Raw genomic sequence first — 21,347 nt, 5'->3', positions numbered from 1 at the left:
GGTTTTTCCAGCCTCAGTTCTGGCTGTCTGGGGACTTGAGCTGAAGCTGGAATCCAAGTCCTGAAATATAGATGGTAAACACTTATGAAGCTGCCTCACACTGTATGAAATCATTAGTCTAACCAAGGTCAGTCTCATCAACTCAGATTGGTAGGCTCTTTCCAGGGTCTCGGATAGTCTTTCATATTGCCTACTGCTTGATCCTTTACCTAGAGATGCCGAGGACTGAAGATGGGTGCTTAACCACTGAGTCACACAAACCCTGGATGGGGTTGTCAAGAAATGTGGAGAAAAACGTGCTGTGACTAGAGACTTAATGTGTGGAAATGCATAGGTGAAGCTTTTTGTGATATGGAGGTAAAGCACATCACCTGATAAATAGCATCCCTTCAAACCTCTGTTAAAGGTAGAGAATATTCTTTCTCCTGGTATTTGGCAATCTTGCCCCTGAAAGGTACTGCTCTGTTATCTGAACAAGGGCAGAAGCCCAACTCTTGCTTCATGCTGCTTGTTAATTTCTGGGGCTGATGCAGCCCGTAGAAAGCTCTTGAGCCCCGGGTGTTCCCCGCTGAAGCCCCACATGCCCTGATAAGAAGCATCTGTCTGTGAAGCATGAGCGGCCCAGACATTGTGCTGCATTTTTATTTGCTCGTGCCTCACAATGGAGGGGCCTGTTTTTTGCCTTCTCATTTTTAATTCATTCCACAATGTTCCAAGGTGTTGTTTTTCATTCTTAAACATCCAGAGATCCTAAGATCCACTAGCAACATTCTCCCCCTGCCACTCGTTGTACTGTATGAAGACATTTCATTGGCTGACCTTCAGATTTTTCAGACAACATCTTTTAAAGACGTATGCTGGAATGTTTCAATATCACACAGGATTGTTGCTGACGTAAACCACAGTGGTTTCTTCCCCCGTCCCCAAAGAAAGTGGCAGTGAAACCTGAGTGTGATGTTGCATATGTGGAGAATCTTTGTTGGAGCTCTTTCCTTACCGGGGCTGGAGTGAGTCATTGAGCTAAGTAAAAGTGCAACAAACCCATGAAAAATGTTCATAGTTGCATACAGGCATGCATCCAAATGAGCATCCCTGAGCTGGTATTCTATCCACCATGTGTGGCTTACAATTGAACGCATACTGAGATGCAAAGTAAGGCAAGATAATGCACAGAGACCATTTGAATACGCATCCAAGTGCAGATGCTGTCTGTCTGCACTAGGCTTTCAATGGAATGCATGCTCAGGTGTGCATTCAAAACACAGTCAATTGACAGCAGCGCAATTCGAAACAGACACAGAGAACATCTGCATGCGTATGCGACTAGCAGTTGTTTTGCCTGCACATTCGGTATTGTCTTGGTTTTGGTAACAGGTGTTTTGTGGAATAAAACAGATATTTTTAGCCAAGGAAGGTTTTGGATTCAGGATTTCTGAAAGAACTATGTACCATTATTGTTTTTCCCCAGATGGCTCAAATCTAATCCATTTTTTTCATTATCATGAGTTTCAGTGCTGTTTTTTTGCAATGAGGGCTTCCAGACTCTTTGGGGCAGCTGTTTTTGCGCTTAATGGTAGTAAAATTGCACAGAACACAGTCCTCCTTCAAAAACTTGCCACCAAGTTTTTTCTTCATTTACACTACACACACACATAACAGCTGATTCTGAAGCAGGTGAGTGTCGACACTATGGTGGGAACTGGCTAGCTGGCAAAGAAGTAGTGGGGAGGTGGCAGCATTAAAAACAATCCTGCTTTATGTTCATTTTTTTTCTTTTTCTACACTGCCAATAAATTGTTACTTTTACATCCTGCTATTGCCTGTGGGTGTAGTGTTTCCTTGTGCTTTGCAGTTTGGTTCCCACAATGAAGGAGTATTTCCCCATTAATTGATGCTAATCTCCATCACCCAAATTGTCATGGGCTGGGTCAGCACAGGCAGGATAGTGTGAGTCCGGTCTGAGGTCAGTGCCTGAGTCAAAGCCAGGTGAGAGTTTCAAGTCCGAAGTCCAGAATCCGAAAGCCAAGTCAAGAGGTTCATAGGTCAGTTACCCATCAGAGCAAGGGCTATCCAGAAGCAGTCAAGGCATGGTCCAGAGGGGGCAGGGCAGGGCAGCAGAAACAGGATTCTGACATGTTGCTTCCATGTCTCCTGGCTGTCTGTGGCAGGCTTTTATAGATAGGCTGGGCTTGCAGCCAGCTGCTTGGGAGCTATCCTGTGCTCACTCCTCATAACGCTCAACAAACAGCTGGCATTTGGCCAGGAGGCGTGCACTTTGTCTCCTTGCCTGCAGTTCAGTTCTCAGCTTCCGTCTACAGTGCTCAAAGGGTGGAGGTGAACCTGGTTGGCTGGGGTTGGCTAACTGGGTTTCATCTGCTGGATCAGAGCTAGAGGGTGTTGGTCCTGCCTCAGCTGTTGGTGGTGCTGGCCAATCAGCAGGTATTCCCTGCTGGTCAGCTTCTGTTAGCTCCCCTTCCTCTGAGGAATCCTTAGCTTCTGGCTGTTCAAGGCTGGCTGCACGGAGCTCCTCTTCCCCTGAGGAGTCCTCACTATCACTCAGTCCTGGCTGACTCATGACACAAATGCAGGCAGGCAGCATGATTGTCTGAACTCCTCCCCCTCCCCTGCCCTGGCCCTGCATAAACAGACCTGTTTTTTCCATACATTTTTCTTTTGCTGTGGGCAGGCAAGATTGTTTTTGAAAGGGCAGAGTAGGCAAATGGCTTGCAGGATGGGGGGAAGCATTCCTAAATAGGTCTACTCAGATGTAAATCTTCTGGGGCTGTTATCAAGTTCAATTGATTGAACTGACCATTTGCACATACAATGTGCAATTGTGACCAATGCAATCCCCCCGGTAGCAACAGGAAAGAAAGATGAGCATTGTGCACATTCCCCTGTCCTGGCAACAGAGTTAATTAATAACTTGGGTTCTGGTTGGTGAATGCAATTAAGGAAAACAAGCTGCTGCCTTGTGGGCCCTGTGCCTGCCTGCTGCTGCTGCCACCACTGCAAGGTAAGAAATGAAATTAAACACACAAACTTTTTGGTGAGAGGGTGTTGTTACAGTTTGGATTCCTAGATTTGGGTCACCATTCCAGAAACTACTTTAACAAAACAAAAAAGCAATTTCTGAGTGTATTTCCAGATTGTTTGTTTCATTTTGCATAGCCGTATTAAATATCCTTTAAAGCTATTCATTCATTCATAATCTGCCTTTCTCACTGAGGCAGATTACATAGAGTGAGATTAGTTCAGTCAATATCAAGGACAGTTCAATAAACAATGCCATAGGGTAAAAAATGCAAGTTTACAAAGACATAACATTAGGAAAGGTCCAATATAGAGCTGAAGAAATGCTGAAGCAGAGCAGATGCAATTCTAGGACTTACATTAGACAACATAGAACTACCCAGTAGGATCGTACTTAAAGCAACAGGTAGTACATAGGAGCACATACTTAAAGCAATACATAGTACATATGGCAACATAGTGGTCAAGTTTTTGGTCCCTAATTCCTTAGTGAAGCATCTCTTTGAAATCATCTCCCTACAATACATCCCTCCTATCTATGTAAAAAGCTCTTTTGAATAATTCAGTTTTGCATCGTTTTTGGAAGGCCAGAAGAGTCCAGACTCTCTTGACTTCCTCAGGTAGACTGTTCTGTAAGACAGGGGCCACCACAGAGAATGCACATGTACAGACAGCTGTTGATTTCACCCATGTGCAGGGTGGCACCTGCAGGATACCCTGTTCAGATGATCGAAACTGCCATGAGGGGACATAGGGAGAGAGGCGTTTAAGATTTTTAATAATAAAGACCTATTGTGTGTATGTTATGTGCCATCAAGTCGACTCCAACCTATGGTGACCCTATGAATGAAAAACGTCCAAAATGTCCTATCATTAACAGACTTGCTCAGATCCTGCAAACTGGAGGATGTGGCTTCTTTTATTGACTCAAGCCATCTCGTTTTAGGTCTTCCTCTTTTCCTACTGCCTTCCACTTTTCCTAGCATTATTGACTTTTCCAGATAATCTTGTCTTCTCAGGATGTGACCAAAGTACAATAGCGTTAGTCTTGTCATTTTAGCTTCTAGGGAGAATTCAGGCTTGATTTCATCTAGTACCCAGATATTTGTCTTTTTGGCTGTCCATGGAATCCGCAAAACTCTCCTCCAGCACCACATTTCAAATGAATCAATTTTCTTCCTGTCACCTTTCTTCACTGTCCAGCTTTCACATCCATACATAGCAATGGGGAATACAATAGTTTGGATTATCTTGATCTTGGTTCCCAGAGAGACATCTTTATCTTTAAGGATCTTATCTAGCTCCCTCACACCTGCTTTTCCAAGTCTCAGTTTTCTTCTGATTTCTTCACTGCACTCTCCCTTTTGGTTGATGGTTGAGCCAAGGAATAGAAAATCCTGAATAATTTCAGTTTCCACATTGTCAACTTTAAAATTGTGTAATTCCTCAGTAGTCATTACTTGTGTCTTGATGTTTAGCTGTAATCCTGCTTTGGTGCTTTCTTCTTTAACCACCATCAGTAGTCATTTCAAGTCTTCACTATTTTCTGCTAGTAACGTGGTATTGTCTGCATTTCACTCCACCTCCTTCTAGATCTAATCCAGCGATCCCTATGATATACTCTGCATAGAGGTTGGACAGGTAGGGAGATAAAATGCATCCTTGTCTGACACTTTTGCCAAACCATTCTGTTTCCCCATATTCTGTTCTGATAGTAGCCTCTTGTCCAGAGTACAGGTTGCGCATCAAAACAATCAGATGTTGTGGCACCCCCATTTCTTTTAACACTCTCCAAAGCTTTTCATGAATGATCCACACAGTCAAAAGCTTTGCTGTAATCTATAAAACACAGGCTGATTTTCTTCTGAAATTCCCTGGTATGTTCTATTAGCCATCGCAAATTTGCAGTGTGATCTCTGGTGCCTCCTCCTTTTCTGAATCCAACTTGAACATCTGGCATTTCTCATTCCATATATGGTAAGAGTCTTTGCTGTAAAAGTTTGAGCATCCCTTTGCTTGCATGGAAAATTAACACGATAGTCCAATAATTGCTGCACTCTTTGGCATCCTCTTTTTTTGGGACCCCACCCCTATCTTCCACCTTTTAACACTACTACATAAAGCACACCACATTTTCAAGAACACAGCATATTCTTAATTTTCCTTCCAAACATCATCCCACTCTAACTTGCCTCAAAAGATGCTTTTTAAAAGAGCAGGTTTTAAAAGTGCAGTTTTAAAGGTTTAAAAAGAAAATAAGTTTAAGTCTTTCTATGTAGATCTTCTTGAAAGTTTACCGGGTCCAGAGCCATTGCTCAGTAGGAAATAACAAGTCCCAAAGAAGACAAGCATTTCCATTTTGAAAGACAGTCTGCTTGTTCAGTAACAGAAAATGTTGATGTGATATTTTTAAAAAAACTCTTGACATTTTGAAGTGCCCAATTTTTGTCACCCATAACTAAACATTTTGTTTTATGGTATCCTGTCGAGAGGAGAGATTAAAGAGATGAAATTTTCTGAGGATGATACTTTCTAATTGTAGGAAAGTCCCTGTTTCACAGTGGAACAGGCAGGAATACATCTGCCAGCTCTATGAAGTGTCATTTGTATTATCATTAATTCATACTGTTTTCCACTCAGTAAAGCTTCAAAATATTAGGCCCGACAAGTGTTTACAAGAGGCAATCCCTTTTGACTAGTAGCTCTCTCCAACGGCTGTTTTGAGCCTAAATTGCCAATGAGGAAGGGTTAGTGGGTATCTCCTAGATTTTTGAGTGAGCATTCACATGCACTAGAGATACCTTTCTTTGCCTTCAGTTCCTTTACCAATGGGTCAAACCAGGAAAGAGGCCAGAAGATCTATGATCAGATCCTCACAGCACTTTGAAAATCAAAAATAGAAGCCTTTTAGGGCCTCTATTCAGCGGGAGAGGGGGAAGCACTGTCTCTTTCCCTCTCCCTTTCACTGTGTCTTTGGGGATGGGTTGTGGCTCAGTGGTAGACTATTGGCTTTGCAAACAAAAAGACTCAGGTTCAGTCCCTGGCATCTCCAGGTTAAAAGGATCTGGTAATAGGTAATTTAAAAGAGTGTTGTCGAAGGCTTTCACGGTCGGAGAACGATGGTTGTTGGGGGTTTTCCGGGCTGTATGCCAAGACCACGGCAATACAGCCCGGAAAACCCCCAACAACCAATTTAAAAGAGCTTTGCCTGAGATCCTGGACCACTCAGATGGCCAGGGGGGAGAGTATCAGCAGCATCCTGACTCACTGGTTATTCCTCGTGCACTCAGAAGTGATGTTAGCCAAAACTTTATGGTTTAACCTCTCACTCCCTAACTTCAGGAGGTGACTGTAGACTGTTTTATATAGGACAGCTTTTTGAATGTGTTTTGGATATTAACTCTGTTTTTATCTGTGGTTTACCTCTGTTTTTAACTGTTGTTTTTTGATATATTTATGTTAATATTTTACTTTGTAAGCTGCCGTGAGCACTTTTGGCAGAAAAGCAGCTAATGAATGCATTAAATAAATAAATAGAAATAAATTCTATGTCATGTTATTTACCTCCATGCCACAAAAAGTTTCAGCTGCCCAGTTCCACACATTAAGCTTCTGTTAAGGACATTTTTTTCTCAAAGTCTGTTGGTAACTCCAAAGAATTAATTATCTCAAGCCTACATATTGTCTGGGGCAGGACTAAAACTCAACTGGGAGGGGGGCAGCAAAAAGCTGGAATGAGGTAGACATATATCAGGCCATCTAACCCCATTTGAAAATGTGCTCATAAATCTTCTCATTCTGCTTCTGTCTGCTATAAATCCTCCTATAAATCTTTCTTTCTGATTCCTCACTACCTCATGAAGGCCCCTATAAATCTCACAACGTCTTTGCTTCCCCCTGTGAGAAGGCTGCTCTGTGGCTTTAGTTGTGAAGACATTCGTTTCTCACGCTATGCCACAGGCATCCATTTTACAAGTAGAAGTTTATCAAACAGCAGTATGAAAAGCCATTCAAGAAATGGTTTTTAGTGCCAAAATAAATCTCCACCCTTGGAGTCTGGTCAGACTTTGCCTTCAGTGAGCCACAATAGAATGAGCCTGACCTTCTCCACTAAATACTCAAGTAGGACACCCACCCACAGACAGCACAAACTGCTGCCACAAAGAACTGAGGAGAAAGAGTTCAACACAAACCACTGAGGTCAAGGTGGGGTGGTTAGGCTAGTAGGGAAAGTGGCACAGGCTTTTGCTGTCTGCTGTGGTGTAAGTTAGGTGTGATACACCTAAGAAATGAAAACAATCTCACACGTGACCCTACCTCACAGGGTAGAAGAAAAAGGAAAGGAAAATGGAGCTCTGTGGAATAAGGGTGTGATATAAATGTGGCAAAAATATTAGGAAGGAGAAGCAGTATTATCTTAAATACTATTAAAATAGTTTCACTCCTCGGTGTGTATAGAACTGTGGGTACATGAAAAAACAATTAATTGGTGTTGGTTGGTTGTTTCTGGAAAAATTAAACAGAAACCCAGTGGCAGGCATTTTAAAGACTAACAACATCTCAACATGAGCTTTTGTGAGTCACAGCTCATTTCCCACAATAAGTTTTTTTCTGGTTATTTCCCATTATATAATTCACATTCCTGAGACAAAAGGTGTTATTCCCAGAAAAAGCTGCAATTTCTAATTTACAAAAATTTCTAATTTGCAAGAAAAGCTGCAGCTTTTAATTGGCCCACATATATGCTTTGGTAGTTGTGGAAAATGCCATCAAGTTATAGCAACCCCTGCTGGGGATTTCAGGGCAAGAGACTAACAGAGGTTGTTTGTCGTTGCCTGCCTCTGCATAGTGATTCTGGTCTTCCTTGGAGGTCTCCCTTCCAATTACTAACCAAGGCCAAACCTACTTAGCTTCTGAGGTCTGACAAGATCAGGCTTGCCTGGGCTATCCTGGTCGAGGTATATGTGTTTTAAGATGAGTTATTTGAAGCAACGACAACCTTGGCTCACAGTGGGGTAAACGAGCCATTTCTGGAGGCAAGTATCACGCCTATTGCAGGCAAACCCTACTAGAATTAGGAATTATGGGTTTACAGGAGCTACCTGGAAGATCCAGGGCAAAACTTAGGCTTCTACAACAAAATAACAAAACTGTTACCTTATTCCAGGCTATCTTTACATGAAAGCAGCTTCTGGCTGCTGCCTGAAAAAATATTTCGGAATCATAGTACTGCAAAAATGTTGTAAAGCTGCTTTACAGCCTTCCCTGTCTTTGCATCATGTTTCAGGTTATATGTGACAGATTATTGTTCAGGAACACCCATATCCATAGTCATCTCATTTGTTTCTACATCATGTCTGACTATGGTTATAAACACTTAAATGGCTCTCATATACAAAATATGTATGCCAGGGACACAAATCTGTTAACTTAAAAAAAAAACTTTTTTGTTGATAATACTGCTATAGTTCCTATGAGGTAGACAAAAATAAAACAGCCCCAGCATACGTTCTCAAAATACATTGGGGTGGTTTGCAATTTGTTCGTGAATTTAGTTAAGAGCAAGATAAATTTGAGAACCGGTTATGCCGGCTCTACATCTGAAATCGCATCTCTGAGCAAGAGTCTGTGATTACATTTCTGTGAGTGGGCTACTGTAAACCTCCCTTTTCTGTATAGAATTTTTTCACATGTTGTGCAGTATAGACACAGCTAGTTCTGACTCTCTAAAATGTTTGATACATGTTTGTATTTGCAATGTTACTTGCAAATACAAGTAAACCAATACTTGCTTACACCTCCTTAAAAATGTGTGGATCTTCTTACCCTGAACTGCTCTTTTAGCAAAAATGACTGGGGCATTAAGCACAATCTTTCTCCTCCTTTTCCTACAGATTGTTTATTCAAAGCTAAGCAGGGAGACCAGTACTAACTAGAAAAAGTCTCTCTCCAGATAAATCAGTGCCTTCGCCGGTTGTCTCATTCTCCAACAAGCTCATAAGATTTTGCAGCATCACCTTCTGCCTTTAAAAGAATGCAGGCATGGGTCTCTTCTGCATATTTCATTTGGGTCCAGAAGAGGAAAAATTCTTGAGACAATTAACTAAGCAGCAAAGCTATTCTCTCTAGCAGTCATGAAATAGGGCTCGAATCTAACAGGCCAATAGCAGCGTAACATGACATTCAACCCTAAAATACTCATAATATGCACCTTAATACTTAGGAAATGTTGCACAGCCTGCCCTAAATAAGGTTCACAGATAGCTCCTATAATGCTAAGGATTATACTTTTCACCCTTGGGAATGGATTTAGCTGTAAGATTTATAATATGGCATTTGCCAAGATCCATGCAGTAATAAAATGGTACCATGAAGAATTATTTCTGCATCATAGCATTCTTAATTACAGTCATAGCCTGCAATACTGCTTGCCTTACACCTGTGTCACCCCAGGCCAGTACTATAGAGAATAAAGAAAGAGAATGAGGGGGAGAGAAAATGGTTTTGTGCTATTCTGAGTGTTCATCATGATACTTTATGTCAAAAAGGGGCATGTGAAATACACTTAACATTGGATTCAAAGACATTTGACTGCAGCGTTACTGACTTATGCCCTGGCCCCAAACTGGGCCACCATATATTGATGATACACTGCATTCAGTTTGCTAGGTCACAAGATGTCGAGGCCTTGCTATCTTTGCTTCATCGATCTCCTGTGACTGATGGTTTTTTCTCTAGGGTGCTCATGAGCTATTTTTGGTTCATGCTCCCATTGCTGCCTTCTTTGAGTATGATTCCCCCTAGTTTGATCAAGCAGTACTTGCTTCTCTTAAACAGCAGCACTATCTAGAAAACTTAGACATGATACTACCTTCTCAATTAGCCTGTCTTTTGAGAGAATCTTTTAAGTGACACAGAAAACTTAGTTAGAACAACCAGACAGAAAGAAAACAATGGGGAAATAAGTACACATTTTAGGAACTGAGGAAAGGATAATTGTTAATAATCTCCAAAGAGGTAATGTTGATGTATGTGGTCGTTATGGAGATATTATGTTTATTTTGCTGTTATTGTAGAAAGAGCATGAAAGAGAGAACAGTGTTTCTCTATAATTCAGGAACTAGACACTGGGTGAAGTTCTGCAGATGGGAATCGAAGGCAAACAGCATATTTACTGCTACGATCCATCTGTTAACTGGGGGCAGTTGTAATTTAATAGTTGGAGGAGTTTACACAACTTCAGGCCAATATTTCTTTTCATGAGATCCTGCCTGTAGCACGATGCAAACTTCCATTGCTTGATTGTGGGGATATTTCAGTTGTAACATGTACAGCATATGAAACTTTTAACAAATATTCATAGTGACCCTCTTTCTCCTAAATGTATAGCAGTTTAAAAACCTGATTTGTAAACTTTGGTAGTTTGGTTACATTGGAACAGGTTATGGACCTCTCTTTGCTTGACCCACATGGGTTTGCATCATATACATATCTGTAGCACTCTAAGGAAGAGGTTACTACAGCTCCATAACAGCTGCAATTGCATGAGCACAAAAGTTCCAATTGACATGGGGTTGGATAAAATTATTTCCTGATTAACCTTATCTGGATGACCCAGGCTAGACCAATTTCATCAGATCTTGGAAGCTAAGCAAGGTCAGCCATGATTAGTACTTGGATGAGAGACTGCCAAGGAACTCCAGGATTGCTACACAGAGGCAAGCAAGGGCGAACTACCTCTGAATATATCTTGCCTTGAACACCCTACAGCAGCGATGGCGAACCTATGGCATGCGTGCCACAGCTGGCTCGCAGAGCCCTCTCTGTGGGCACTCAAGCCAAGTCGCCCATCCTAGGTCCAGGGCTCATTTGGAGGGGGGATGCCTGCAATGGTGTTCCAGTAGCTCTGAGCAGAGATCACATGGGTTTTGGCCCTGCCCATGTGATTCCTTTTCCTCAAGGCTGCCTCCCTGCTGCCCGTCTCTTTAACAGCAGGAAGCAGAGGCAGCAGCCGGGCTGCTGGGGCTGGCTATCTAAAGAAGAGTAAGCTGCTTTGATTTAATTTGCTTTACTTTCAGTCGTGGCTCTTGAGTGAGTGAGAGAGAGAGAGAGAGAGAGAGAGAGAGAGAGAGAGCCTGCAAGCAGGGCTGCTGGTCTAAAGAAGGGCAAACTGCTTTGATTTAACTTGCTTTACTTTCAGTCGTGGCTCCTGAGTGAGTGAGTGAGAGAGGGAGAGAGAGAGAGAGAGAGAGATGTGAATTAGTTGGGACAACTGTATGAGTTGTTTTTTCTTAACTAAAACCTCAGTATTCAGGTTTAATTGCAGTGCTGGCACTTTGAAATAAATAAGTTGGTTTTGTGTTGCCGTTTGGGCACTTGGGCTCAAAAAGGTTCGCCATCACTGCCCTACAGGGTTTCCACAAGTTGCCCACAACTTGATGGCACTTTCCACCGCCAGTTCCTGATTAGCCCATCGTTGCTCTTCTTCCTCTTGTGCTAAGAAAGGGTAAGAAAGAGCTCAGTTACCAAGAAGTAAAGTATTCATCAAGAATTTTTGGAAATTGAATTCCCTACTAATACCAACTCCATTTCAAATGGAGCAGTTTTAGAATCTAAGCAAACAACTGCATCTTGATATTTGCAATGATCACCACAGAGTTAAAATGGAGCAGATTACAGAAGCGTCTGAAAGTTTGCTTTTTCATTCATGGCAGGCAAATTCTGTGGTCCAACCAAATCTTTCAGATAGATAGCTGGTAAGCCTCAGTCCTAGTGGACCAACTGACCAGACCCAATAATATATTTGTGGAATACGTCTAACTTCAGCACCATCACGGCATTCCTTTGAGAGTTTGGTGGGTGATACAACCAGTTTAAGCATCTCCTTGCCTTCAAATTTGGACCTTTGCAAATCTGTAGGAATGTAGGAAGATGAATCAGGCCTCCCTTATTAAAATAATTGAGAGCATAGCTATCCTCCCCAAACAAGTGTTAATATTTTCCCTTGTGATAAAGACATAGAAAGAAATAGCATTGACTAGATGCAACAAAGGCAAATGTAGATCACAGTGAGAAAATGAATAGACAATATCAGTCTCCCAGTCTAAGTGGAAAGGTGTTTTGCTAGCCATCATTCACAAACCTGTAGTCACCATCATGCTTATGTTTTGGTCACATCTAATAATGCAGCCGTTATAGGCAGAGGTTTGTTGGTGTTTAAGCATGATTTGGGACAATGTACTTGCCCTGCAAACTTTGAACACAATAGTGTGATTTCTTTCAAAAACATGGAAACTACAGGATGGTGATGTTGACTTTTACAGGCATTTTTCATTGGCAATGAACACTGCAAACTTGGGAACACTCTTCTGCTTCAAACTTGAGCGTTGGATTGAAGAGTTGTCTGGATCAGATTGTTGCCGAGAAAGTCATGGGCAACTACAGAACAAAATCATATACTTCTCTTTCCAGCTAGAGTACATGTATCCAAGTATTGCCCTTACTATCTCTTTCAGAGACGTTTACTGTTGTTCACAACCAATAAAAAAGACAGTTAAGCATAAGGTGACTTGGCACCACTAAACTTTGCCTGAAGTTGCTGTAGTCTGTGGCTTTGCTGAGTAAGTTTCTCTAATAGATATGTCTAATTTCTCGTTAAAGGTTATCAGATCATGTTGGAAATACCAGTCCTTGTATCTGTGTTTTTCTGTGTGCTTTTGCAATTTTTATATCATTTTAACCTGCTTTTTTACATGCATGCAGTTTTGCACTCCTATAGTAGACACTTCATCAACAACAACATTGTGGCCTCCTATTTTCTCTCCCCCCACCCACCCACTCCTCTTGGGATTTTCCTTGTACATTTTTTTCCTCTCCCCAGTTCTATGGTGCAGCGGTTAAAGAATTCTTTTAGGACAGAAGAGATTGTGGTGGAGAAGCCTTTGGGGCAGCAGTAGAAGAAGCCCATTCCTGATAGAGGACACTGCTGTCCTCTCAGACCCATTGCCCCCAGTGAAGGCGCACAGAACCTCTGCCCATGCTTAAGTGCTGGTGGGATGGGTCCACCCAGCTATAAGCTGGCTTGGCAGAGACTGGAAGGCCTTTGCAGCTGCAATGGGAGGAAGGGGAACCCACTTGGGTGGCAGTGAGGTTGGGGGTGACAAGGAAAGGAGAGACCCAGCCCAAGGAGGCAAATCTAGCTTCAAGGGCAGACCTTGAAGAAAGTGGCTTGTAGGAGCTTGTAGCTCAAGTAGGCCAGATCCCGGGAACAAGGGGAGGAGTGGTATAGCTGTCTCTACTTACCAGGGCAACTCTGTAACCTGAGGAAGATACAGAGTAAATGCGGTTGCTGTGAGGATCTCTGCCAGATGGAGAAGCGTCTGCCCCAAAGCCTGGGGTGGGATATAAATTTGAAGAGTGACTATGAAAAATAAAAGAACAATGTAAGATACAATATAACATACTATCACATATTTAATTCCCAAGTATGGCCCCACTATACGGATCAAACTATCTGCAAGGGGGGCACCAAGGGCTAGGGAGAGTTTTCTGTTAACCAGGTTTACAGCATAACACAAAACTTGAAACAAAACAAAATTAGGAGTTAACCTTCTTACACATTAAAGAGTTCCAGTGGTGCATGAGATTTCTGTAGCAGCCCAAAATGGTGCCCCGCACTAAAGAAGAGGAGCCAGACAGTCATACCAGGGTGGAAGTCAGGGAAGGGATGAATGCCCTGGACAGGAGCAAACCAGAAGCAGAAAGGAACAGCAACAGCAGGTACGGGTGAGGGACGTGAGCCAGCACTGGGCAACTGGGAAGGGGAAAAAGTGGGTGCAAGAACAGTTGGAAGATACAATGGAAAAGAAACCAAGTGGTAACTGGAAGATGAGTGTGGCGGAGCAGAGTGGAGATGGAGGCAATGACAAGAGGATGAGGAAATGGGAAAAGCATCAACAAGGAGGCAGGAGAGGATGAGGAAATGGAAGCAGCAGGGATAGTGGAGTGGTCAGGAAGGGAAAATGGGATTTTCTCTCCCCCATGAGTCCTCACAGGTTCAAAATACTAAATGAAACATACTAATTATCCAAACAAGTGAAATCCGGCTTTGTGAAATGAAGAACTGTGGAAAGGAGGGGCATGTAACCCTTGGCCTGGTTCCTGTTTCTCTTCTCTGAATCCTACATAGTAGGAGCAGGCAGGGAAACAAAAACAGCCCTAGGGGGGAAATCCCCTAGGTTTGTACTCTTCTTCTCAGCCCAACACAAGGCTCCCAAAGTGGCTCGCAGTGCAACCCTATGCATGCCTACACAGAAGTGAGTCTGTTCAGTGGGGCTTACTCCCAGGTAGGGTTGTCAGGCCCCCTCAACCTCCCGGCAGAGGATAGGGGCCTGGCACTTACCTTGAGGGAGAGGGGGTGCGCTCCACAGTGCCCGAAAACGAGCCCATTTTGCCACGGATCAGGCCTGTTTTCAGGCGCTGCAGAGCACAGGAGCACTCCCATGCTCTACAGTGCCCCCGATACAGGCCAAAACGGGCCCAATCCTGGTGGCTGCTGCACACAGGAGCACGCAGCACCATGGGGGAGCCCGCAGGGAAGGTGCACGCCCCCCCCACCAGTTAGGTAAGTGGGGGTGGGGTGGGGGAGGGGAGGGGGATCCCTACTCCCAGGTACATGCACTTTTCATTGCAGCCTTAAAGGCATCCAAAAGATCTACATGGTTCAAGATCCTGCTACACATTACTAGGTCCCACATTTTGCGGGGAACAACATGACTTTGCATAACATATGCAATGGGAGTTTTGTGCCTCCTAGATACAATCTAGTTCTCTTAAAGCTACCATTGGCTCTTGTTGTGAAACATATGTGTAGCCATGTGAGTAACATAATTTTACAATGGAGAGAATGACGGCTCCATGGGCCATTTAAGGGTGTAAAAACAGCAGGGGGAAGAGGCTAGATTGTCTTCTTCCTGCTTGCTCTGGTCACAAACATTAAAAAAGTTGTGCCTCTGGGAAGCACAAAACTCGATCACAGGTATGTGATGCCAAGTCTTTGTCTTGATCCTCAACAAACATGAGGATTTTGTAATGTGTGGGTGGAGCCTCAGTGAAGAGCTCCTCGGGGAGGGCCTGGCAAGGGTTGGGTGTGCTTCGAGGGAGCCCCATAGCAGCCTTTCTTTGGTGTTAGATGTCTGGCTTAGTGAGAGAGCATGTTCAGCTCCTTTTGCCACAGCATCCATCAGTTTCCCAGCACCAGGCCCACAGGAGCCACAACTTCTTGCTTCCATGCACTAGAGCAGGAAGCCTGATCCCTGGAGCTAGTGCCTAAAGCTTCCCTGGAGTCTCTGCTGCTACCACTGAGCACTTCCTTATGTATGGTAGATGGGGGAAACGGAGAGCCCTTGCTGGTACAGGCAGAGGGAAAAACAGACCCAAGAGCTGCCACATGGTATTCCCTCTTCCTCATGGGGCTCTAAGAACATATTTGCAAACTATTAACAATAAAATATATTGCTGAGGAAGTCACGCTCATTTCCTAGGTATAATTGTTCACTCTAAGCTTCCAAATTCTCTCATTATTTCTTCTGCTCCTGGAGGCTATGTAGCAATTAAGGTTAATCTACTGTGCTATTGTTCTAAGGGTCTGCTTTTTCATGCTTATAAATCGCGTATGTTGTCACAGTGTGTCTGCTGTTTCTAAAATTAGTGAAGGGGTTGTGCCTAATTCTGAAATGGTCAGATCAATTTTAGTTTGGAGCCCTTAAGGCCTGTTCAAAAATACAAAAGACACATGCAGTGGTCCCTTTAGACTGGATGGGGAAGGTCCACGTGTTCAAATGCTTCCCCATGTTTCTTTTTTTAAAAAAAATTACTTCCCTGAAGAGAAAACTTAGCATATCAGCAAGAAGATTAAGCTTGAACATTTCTCCACAGTGTACCAAACCCTCACAGGAGTTTTTGACATGGGGTTTGTGTCATCTTACTATGTTTTCAGTAGCTGCAGATTTGTAGCAGGTGAAAGTACTGCGCGTCAGCAAAGGCAGATGCCCTCTGTGGGTCTCCCCTCCCACAGTAGGCCCATTCTCCTTGCCGCTACTGCTGCCTGTTCACTTTCCCTCTCCCTCTGGGCCGGAGCTGAGGAGTTGGCAGCTGCCTCTTCCCTGCTCATTTGGCAGGCCTCCCACACTCTTTCAGAGTGAACATTCACTTACCTTGCCTTCTTTCTCTGGCTCAAACCCCAATGTAGGCCCAGTGCTCTAGAGGAAGAGTGTGAGGCAAGCAAACAGGCTGCTGTTTCTTTTCCTGCTTGCCACTGCTATGGAGTGTGGCAAGGATGAGAGAAAGGCAGGCAGCTACAGTGAGGCAGATGACAAGTAGGAGCTATGGATTCTATCAACTGTAGGCCCGCTGATGGGTCATCAACCTTAGGCAGTATCTGACTATGCTGACCTATGCTGGCCTAAGGTCTCCCAATGAGGTTCATGGCAGGGTGAGGATTTGAATCCATGTCTCCCTGGATTCTAATTCGACATTGCAACTACTGTACCATGCTAACACTTCTTTAATGCTTTTCAGCTGAATTAGGTACAATTCAAATCAATTACATTTTTGATTGAATCCAGTTGTTAAGATCCACAGTTCCTTTTAATCTGATTTTCTTTTACACAGTGGAGAAGCTTCACCATGTAATGCAGCTTCTCTTGGGAGCTGGTGGAGCATTAGGAAGTTGGGACTTTCAGTTGGTAGAGACAACGGTGGGGAAACATTCCAGGCAATACTTCTGTGACTCACCTTGTGGTTTCTTCAACTGCCGTGCAGTAAGCTTTTTAGTCTTTGCCTAGAAAAATATATAAGTATCTGTAATGTAAGATCACAATCTGAAGCAGCTGACAGCTGCTGCAAGCCATTTCCAGAATTCATATCAAAAATTCTCCTGGTTAAAGTGGAACTCAAGAGCAGTGGAAGCCAGCATAGAAAACCCCACAGAACAATAAAGGAATGGTAATGGAGAAACAGTTTCATCATCCCTGATGAGAAATAAAATCATTATCACACATGTTCTGAGTGGTTGTTTGGTTCCATAGGACCAAACCATAAGAAGTGGATACATTGTGACTAAGGTGACATCATAATAATAACAACAACATTTGATTTACATACTGCCCTTCAGGACAGCTTAACACCCAATCAGAGCAGTTTATGAAGTGTGTTATTATTATTCTCACAAAAATCACTGAGGTGGTGGGACTGAGAGAGCTCTGAGAAGCTGTGACTTGACCCAAGGTCACCCAGCCGGCTTCAGGTGGAGGAGTGGGGAATCAAACCCGGTTCTCCAGATTAGAGTCCTGCCGATCTTAAACATTACACTAAACTGGCTCTAAACAGTGCCCTTTGAAACACAGAGTACTAACCACCTATAGCATAGTATCTCAAAGCCAGTATGATGTACTGATTAAATCTCAGGCTAGGATGTGGGAGACTCAGGTTCAAATCCCCACTCTGCCATGAATATTGTTGGGTGACATTGGACCAGTCATTCTGTTTCAGCTTAAACTACAACTACAAGGTTGTTGTGAGGATAAAACAGATTTAAGAAAAACATTGAGCTTCTTGGAAGTAGGGTGTGATAAAAAATGTATTAAATAAATATTGATAACCATGTGGCAGTGCCATAATTTGTCCATAAAGTAAACACACCATTGCTGCTAAGTCCCCCCAATTCCCCAAATTAGAAGTCTTTGGAATGGGGAGTAACTCATTTTCTCAAATTGTCCAAGGCAATACTTCTGTGACTCACCTTGTGGTTTCTTCAACTGCCATGCAGTAAGCTTTTAGGCCACAGTTGGGTAGTTCACGGTTGTCTGTTTCCATTTCTTGTATGTCCGCTTTGGAGATAAGGACTGCTTTTGAAAACTCACTCTGTGATTTGGTGAACGATCTGAAAGCATAATTGACAACATCCTATTTTTTGAAACGTCCTTGAGCTGTTTAGATGCCACTGAAAAGGATTTGATTGGTGTGGAGGTCAAACAAGGGTGTAATTTTTCCCCCTGCAAGAGCTCTAAATCTCTACAGCTGTCTGGCTCCCTGGTAGTATATTATCATACTTTAGCCTTCTGAATAAGGGGATTTGCTGTATGTTTTGATTCATCCATCAACAGTGTTCTGTTCAAGTTTCCCACTCCTCTCCACCACAACCATACTCTAGCAAACAAGCTCTTGAATCAAGTCCTTGGTTTGTGTCCCCAAGTAAAATACGAGCAAGGTTGCCAGATAACAGTTGCAGTTTAAAGGGGCTGCCAAGCTGAGTTGATTGTTCCACAGACTTCCAAATGACATAAAATTCTGAAATGATGGGCAGATCTTTGATACAAATACCTCCCTTAAGGTGGAAGGTTTCTGGAAAGCCTGTGACGATGAAAAGAACTCTGGACTGTCTACATTCTCATGCTTAAAAGACTTAAATTCTTTGAGGTAACTCAGAAGTTGATATGTGCATAGAGCTATTGATCTGGGAAGTTCTGTTTTCTTTAGCAAACTGCATGGAACTGGTCAGTGGGTGAGAATGGAAAGGGAGGATTTCTTTTGGCAATTTTGGGGGACCATTCCAAAAGAGCTAAGAAACTTCAGTGCTTATGGTGCTCCCGATTGGCTAGAATAACCTACTCCAACATTGTCCTAACTCTATTGGTCTTCATCAGCACCTTTAGTGGCATCAGCACATGGCTAAATCTGATTGGCTTTGCAGCATTGTGATGTCATCATATCTAGTGTGTGATCCCTGATTGACTGGGATCCCAGTCAATTAATCAGAAAATTAATCAAAGAGAAAAAGTGGCTGCTGAAGCAGCAGCAGAGGAAAATTAATCAAAGAGAAAAAGTGGCTGCTGAAGCAGCAGCAGAGGAGGAAACGGTGATTGTGAACAACTAGAAACACTTAAGAGAAAGGTAGAATTAAAGCTGTTTTCAAGGGAAAGGGTTCAGCCTCCCCTTCCCAAAATCACTACTTTTAAAACTCAGCATGACTGCAAATCATCAGTCATTGTAATTACTAATCTGCCTATTTGGAATTTTTTGGCTTATTACTTATTAGATGCTTGTTACTAAGTCTGATATTCTAAGCCAGGGCATTAAAATATCTATTGTCCCAATCCTCTGATCATCTTGTCTATATAATATACCAAAATCTACAAGCTTCCACCTTCTGACCTATCGAAGTCCACTTTCCACCCCCTAGTCCATCAAAAATTTCCCACAGTGCCTCACAGTCCAGCCCACTATCCCACTCCTAGTTTCCCCTCTATCAAGTTATTTTTAAAATCACAGGTGGGCAACTTTAGAGAGTACATGAGGCCACCCATTTTCTATTCCCACAGTAGACACTCAGTAGGTTCCACAGTTTGTTTGCACCAGCTGTACTTACACCAGGCTATATGTGAGGAAGTGGCACACAGTTCATGACACGCCCCAGACCCCACCACTGTTTGACTTTTTCAAAATGGTTTGTCTGTGCAGAATCAAGTACCTCTTTGAAGAAGTACAAAAGTTCTGGGTGCGTAGTGATGGCAAAATTCCTTTTTTGTAATGTAGAAAGAGCTGTCATTGGTTGATTAGAGTGCTTAGTTAAATGGCACTCCTGACAGTTAAAAAAAAAAAACCTCTATGTTTTAATACAAATATTTACAGTATTAATACAGTAATTGAAACCTTCTTAGAAAAAGTATTCCTATACTTCCCATGCAGATTTAATCCATTGATTAAAATGTATGATTAATTGGCTATATTTGTTTTAATTAAGAAACAGGCCTTGATAGGCTTCAGAAACAACTCTGTTTATGTTAAGCCCAGAGCAGTGCTATTATTAGGTTGATTGAGGAAGCCCATATTAACCAGCAGGTCTGGAGGTAAACGTAAAAGACAGCAAAATGTTTGTTACTTGGTTTTTTTTCTTTTTTTCTCTCTCTAATCCCTGTGGCATTTGAATATTTTAGTTCAGAAACCAAAATTTCTTGGGCTATCTCTGTTTCTAATAATTTCATTACCTTTCTGCCCCTCCAGGTTTTGGGATGTCCACCCCAGCAACAGTAGCTGGGAAAGCCTTCCTTATTGTTTATGGTCTCTTTGGATGTGCAGGAACTATTCTCTTCTTCAATCTCTTCCTGGAACGGATCATCTCCCTTCTGGCTTTGGTCATGAAGGCTTGCCATGAGAGGCAGCTGCGGAGAAGTGGTCTTCTACCTCCAACCTGCCGAAGGGGCTCATCCATCTCTGACGCAGACAGCCTGATTGGTTGGAAGCCATCAGTCTATCATGTGATGCTGATTCTGGGAATCTTTGCCATTATTCTCTCTTGCTGTGCCTCGGCCATGTACACAGCCGTGGAAGGGTGGAATTACATTGACTCCTTGTACTACTGCTTTGTCACCTTCAGCACCATTGGATTTGGCGATCTGGTGAGCAGTCAAAATGCTGTGTACCGAAATCAGGGATTGTACAGATTTGGGAACTTCATGTTTATATTAATGGGGGTATGCTGCATATACTCTCTTTTTAACGTCATATCGATTGTAATCAAGCAGATTTTAAACTGGATGCTAAGAAAGTTTCGATGTAGATGTTGCCCAGATTGCCATAAGCCAAACGCTCGCCTTGGGCGGCGGAATGCCATCACGCCGGGATCCCGCTTCCGCCGGCACAATATCTCTGTGGAAACTGATGGACAGTATGACAGTGACACAGATGGGAGAAGGCTCTCAGGGGAAATGATCTCCATGAGGGATCTCACAGCCTCTAACAAAGTCTCTCTGGCGCTTCTCCAAAAGCAATTATCCGAGACAGCCAATGGCTACCCTAGGAATGTCTGTATAAACACTAGACAAAATGGCTTTTCAGGAGGAGTAGGTGCTCTAGCCATCATGAATAACAGATTGGCAGAGACAAGTGATTCTAGGTAGAAATTTTGAAATTATCTTCTATAGGACAAAGACATTTTCTTATTATTTATTTAATAAAATAATATAAAAATGGTTAAACTGATCTCAAGGGCAAGTTTATGGGAAGGTTTTAAAAGGGTTTTTTTAATGCAATTTGTTTTTTAAAGTTTTTTGAAGTCCCTAAGATGCATCAGTATTTCTTCCCCTTTTTTGATCTTTACACAGAGAATCATAATCAGTATTTATAGAGGTTTCAAACAATGGGTTGTATTATTAAGTAATAATGGAGACTTGGTTCAGACATCATGCCTAACCATGGTTTAATTAAACTATCTCTGAGTAGTAACTGTGTTTACCTGGCCACTCTGTTATCTATGG

The 21,347-nt window shown here is 42.7% G+C and overlaps 1 protein-coding gene across 1 annotated transcript in view; it reads left to right on the top strand.

Annotated features, from left to right (window-relative positions):
- Window positions 1–20,990, top strand: part of KCNK12 (potassium two pore domain channel subfamily K member 12) — a 46,056-nt gene extending 25,066 nt beyond the window's left edge. Inside the window, exon 2 of the mRNA XM_055000527.1 lies at window positions 20,095–20,990. Within this exon, the coding sequence (XP_054856502.1) occupies window positions 20,095–20,990 (896 nt within the window). The remainder of the gene's footprint in view (window positions 1–20,094) is intronic.
- Window positions 20,991–21,347: the final 357 nt, after the last annotated feature.

Source organism: Eublepharis macularius, chromosome 1 (genome assembly GCF_028583425.1).
Source record: "Eublepharis macularius isolate TG4126 chromosome 1, MPM_Emac_v1.0, whole genome shotgun sequence".
NCBI lineage: Eukaryota > Metazoa > Chordata > Lepidosauria > Squamata > Eublepharidae > Eublepharis > Eublepharis macularius.
Note: the sequence above shows the minus strand (reverse complement) of the source record. Positions and strands in the feature narration are given on the sequence as shown.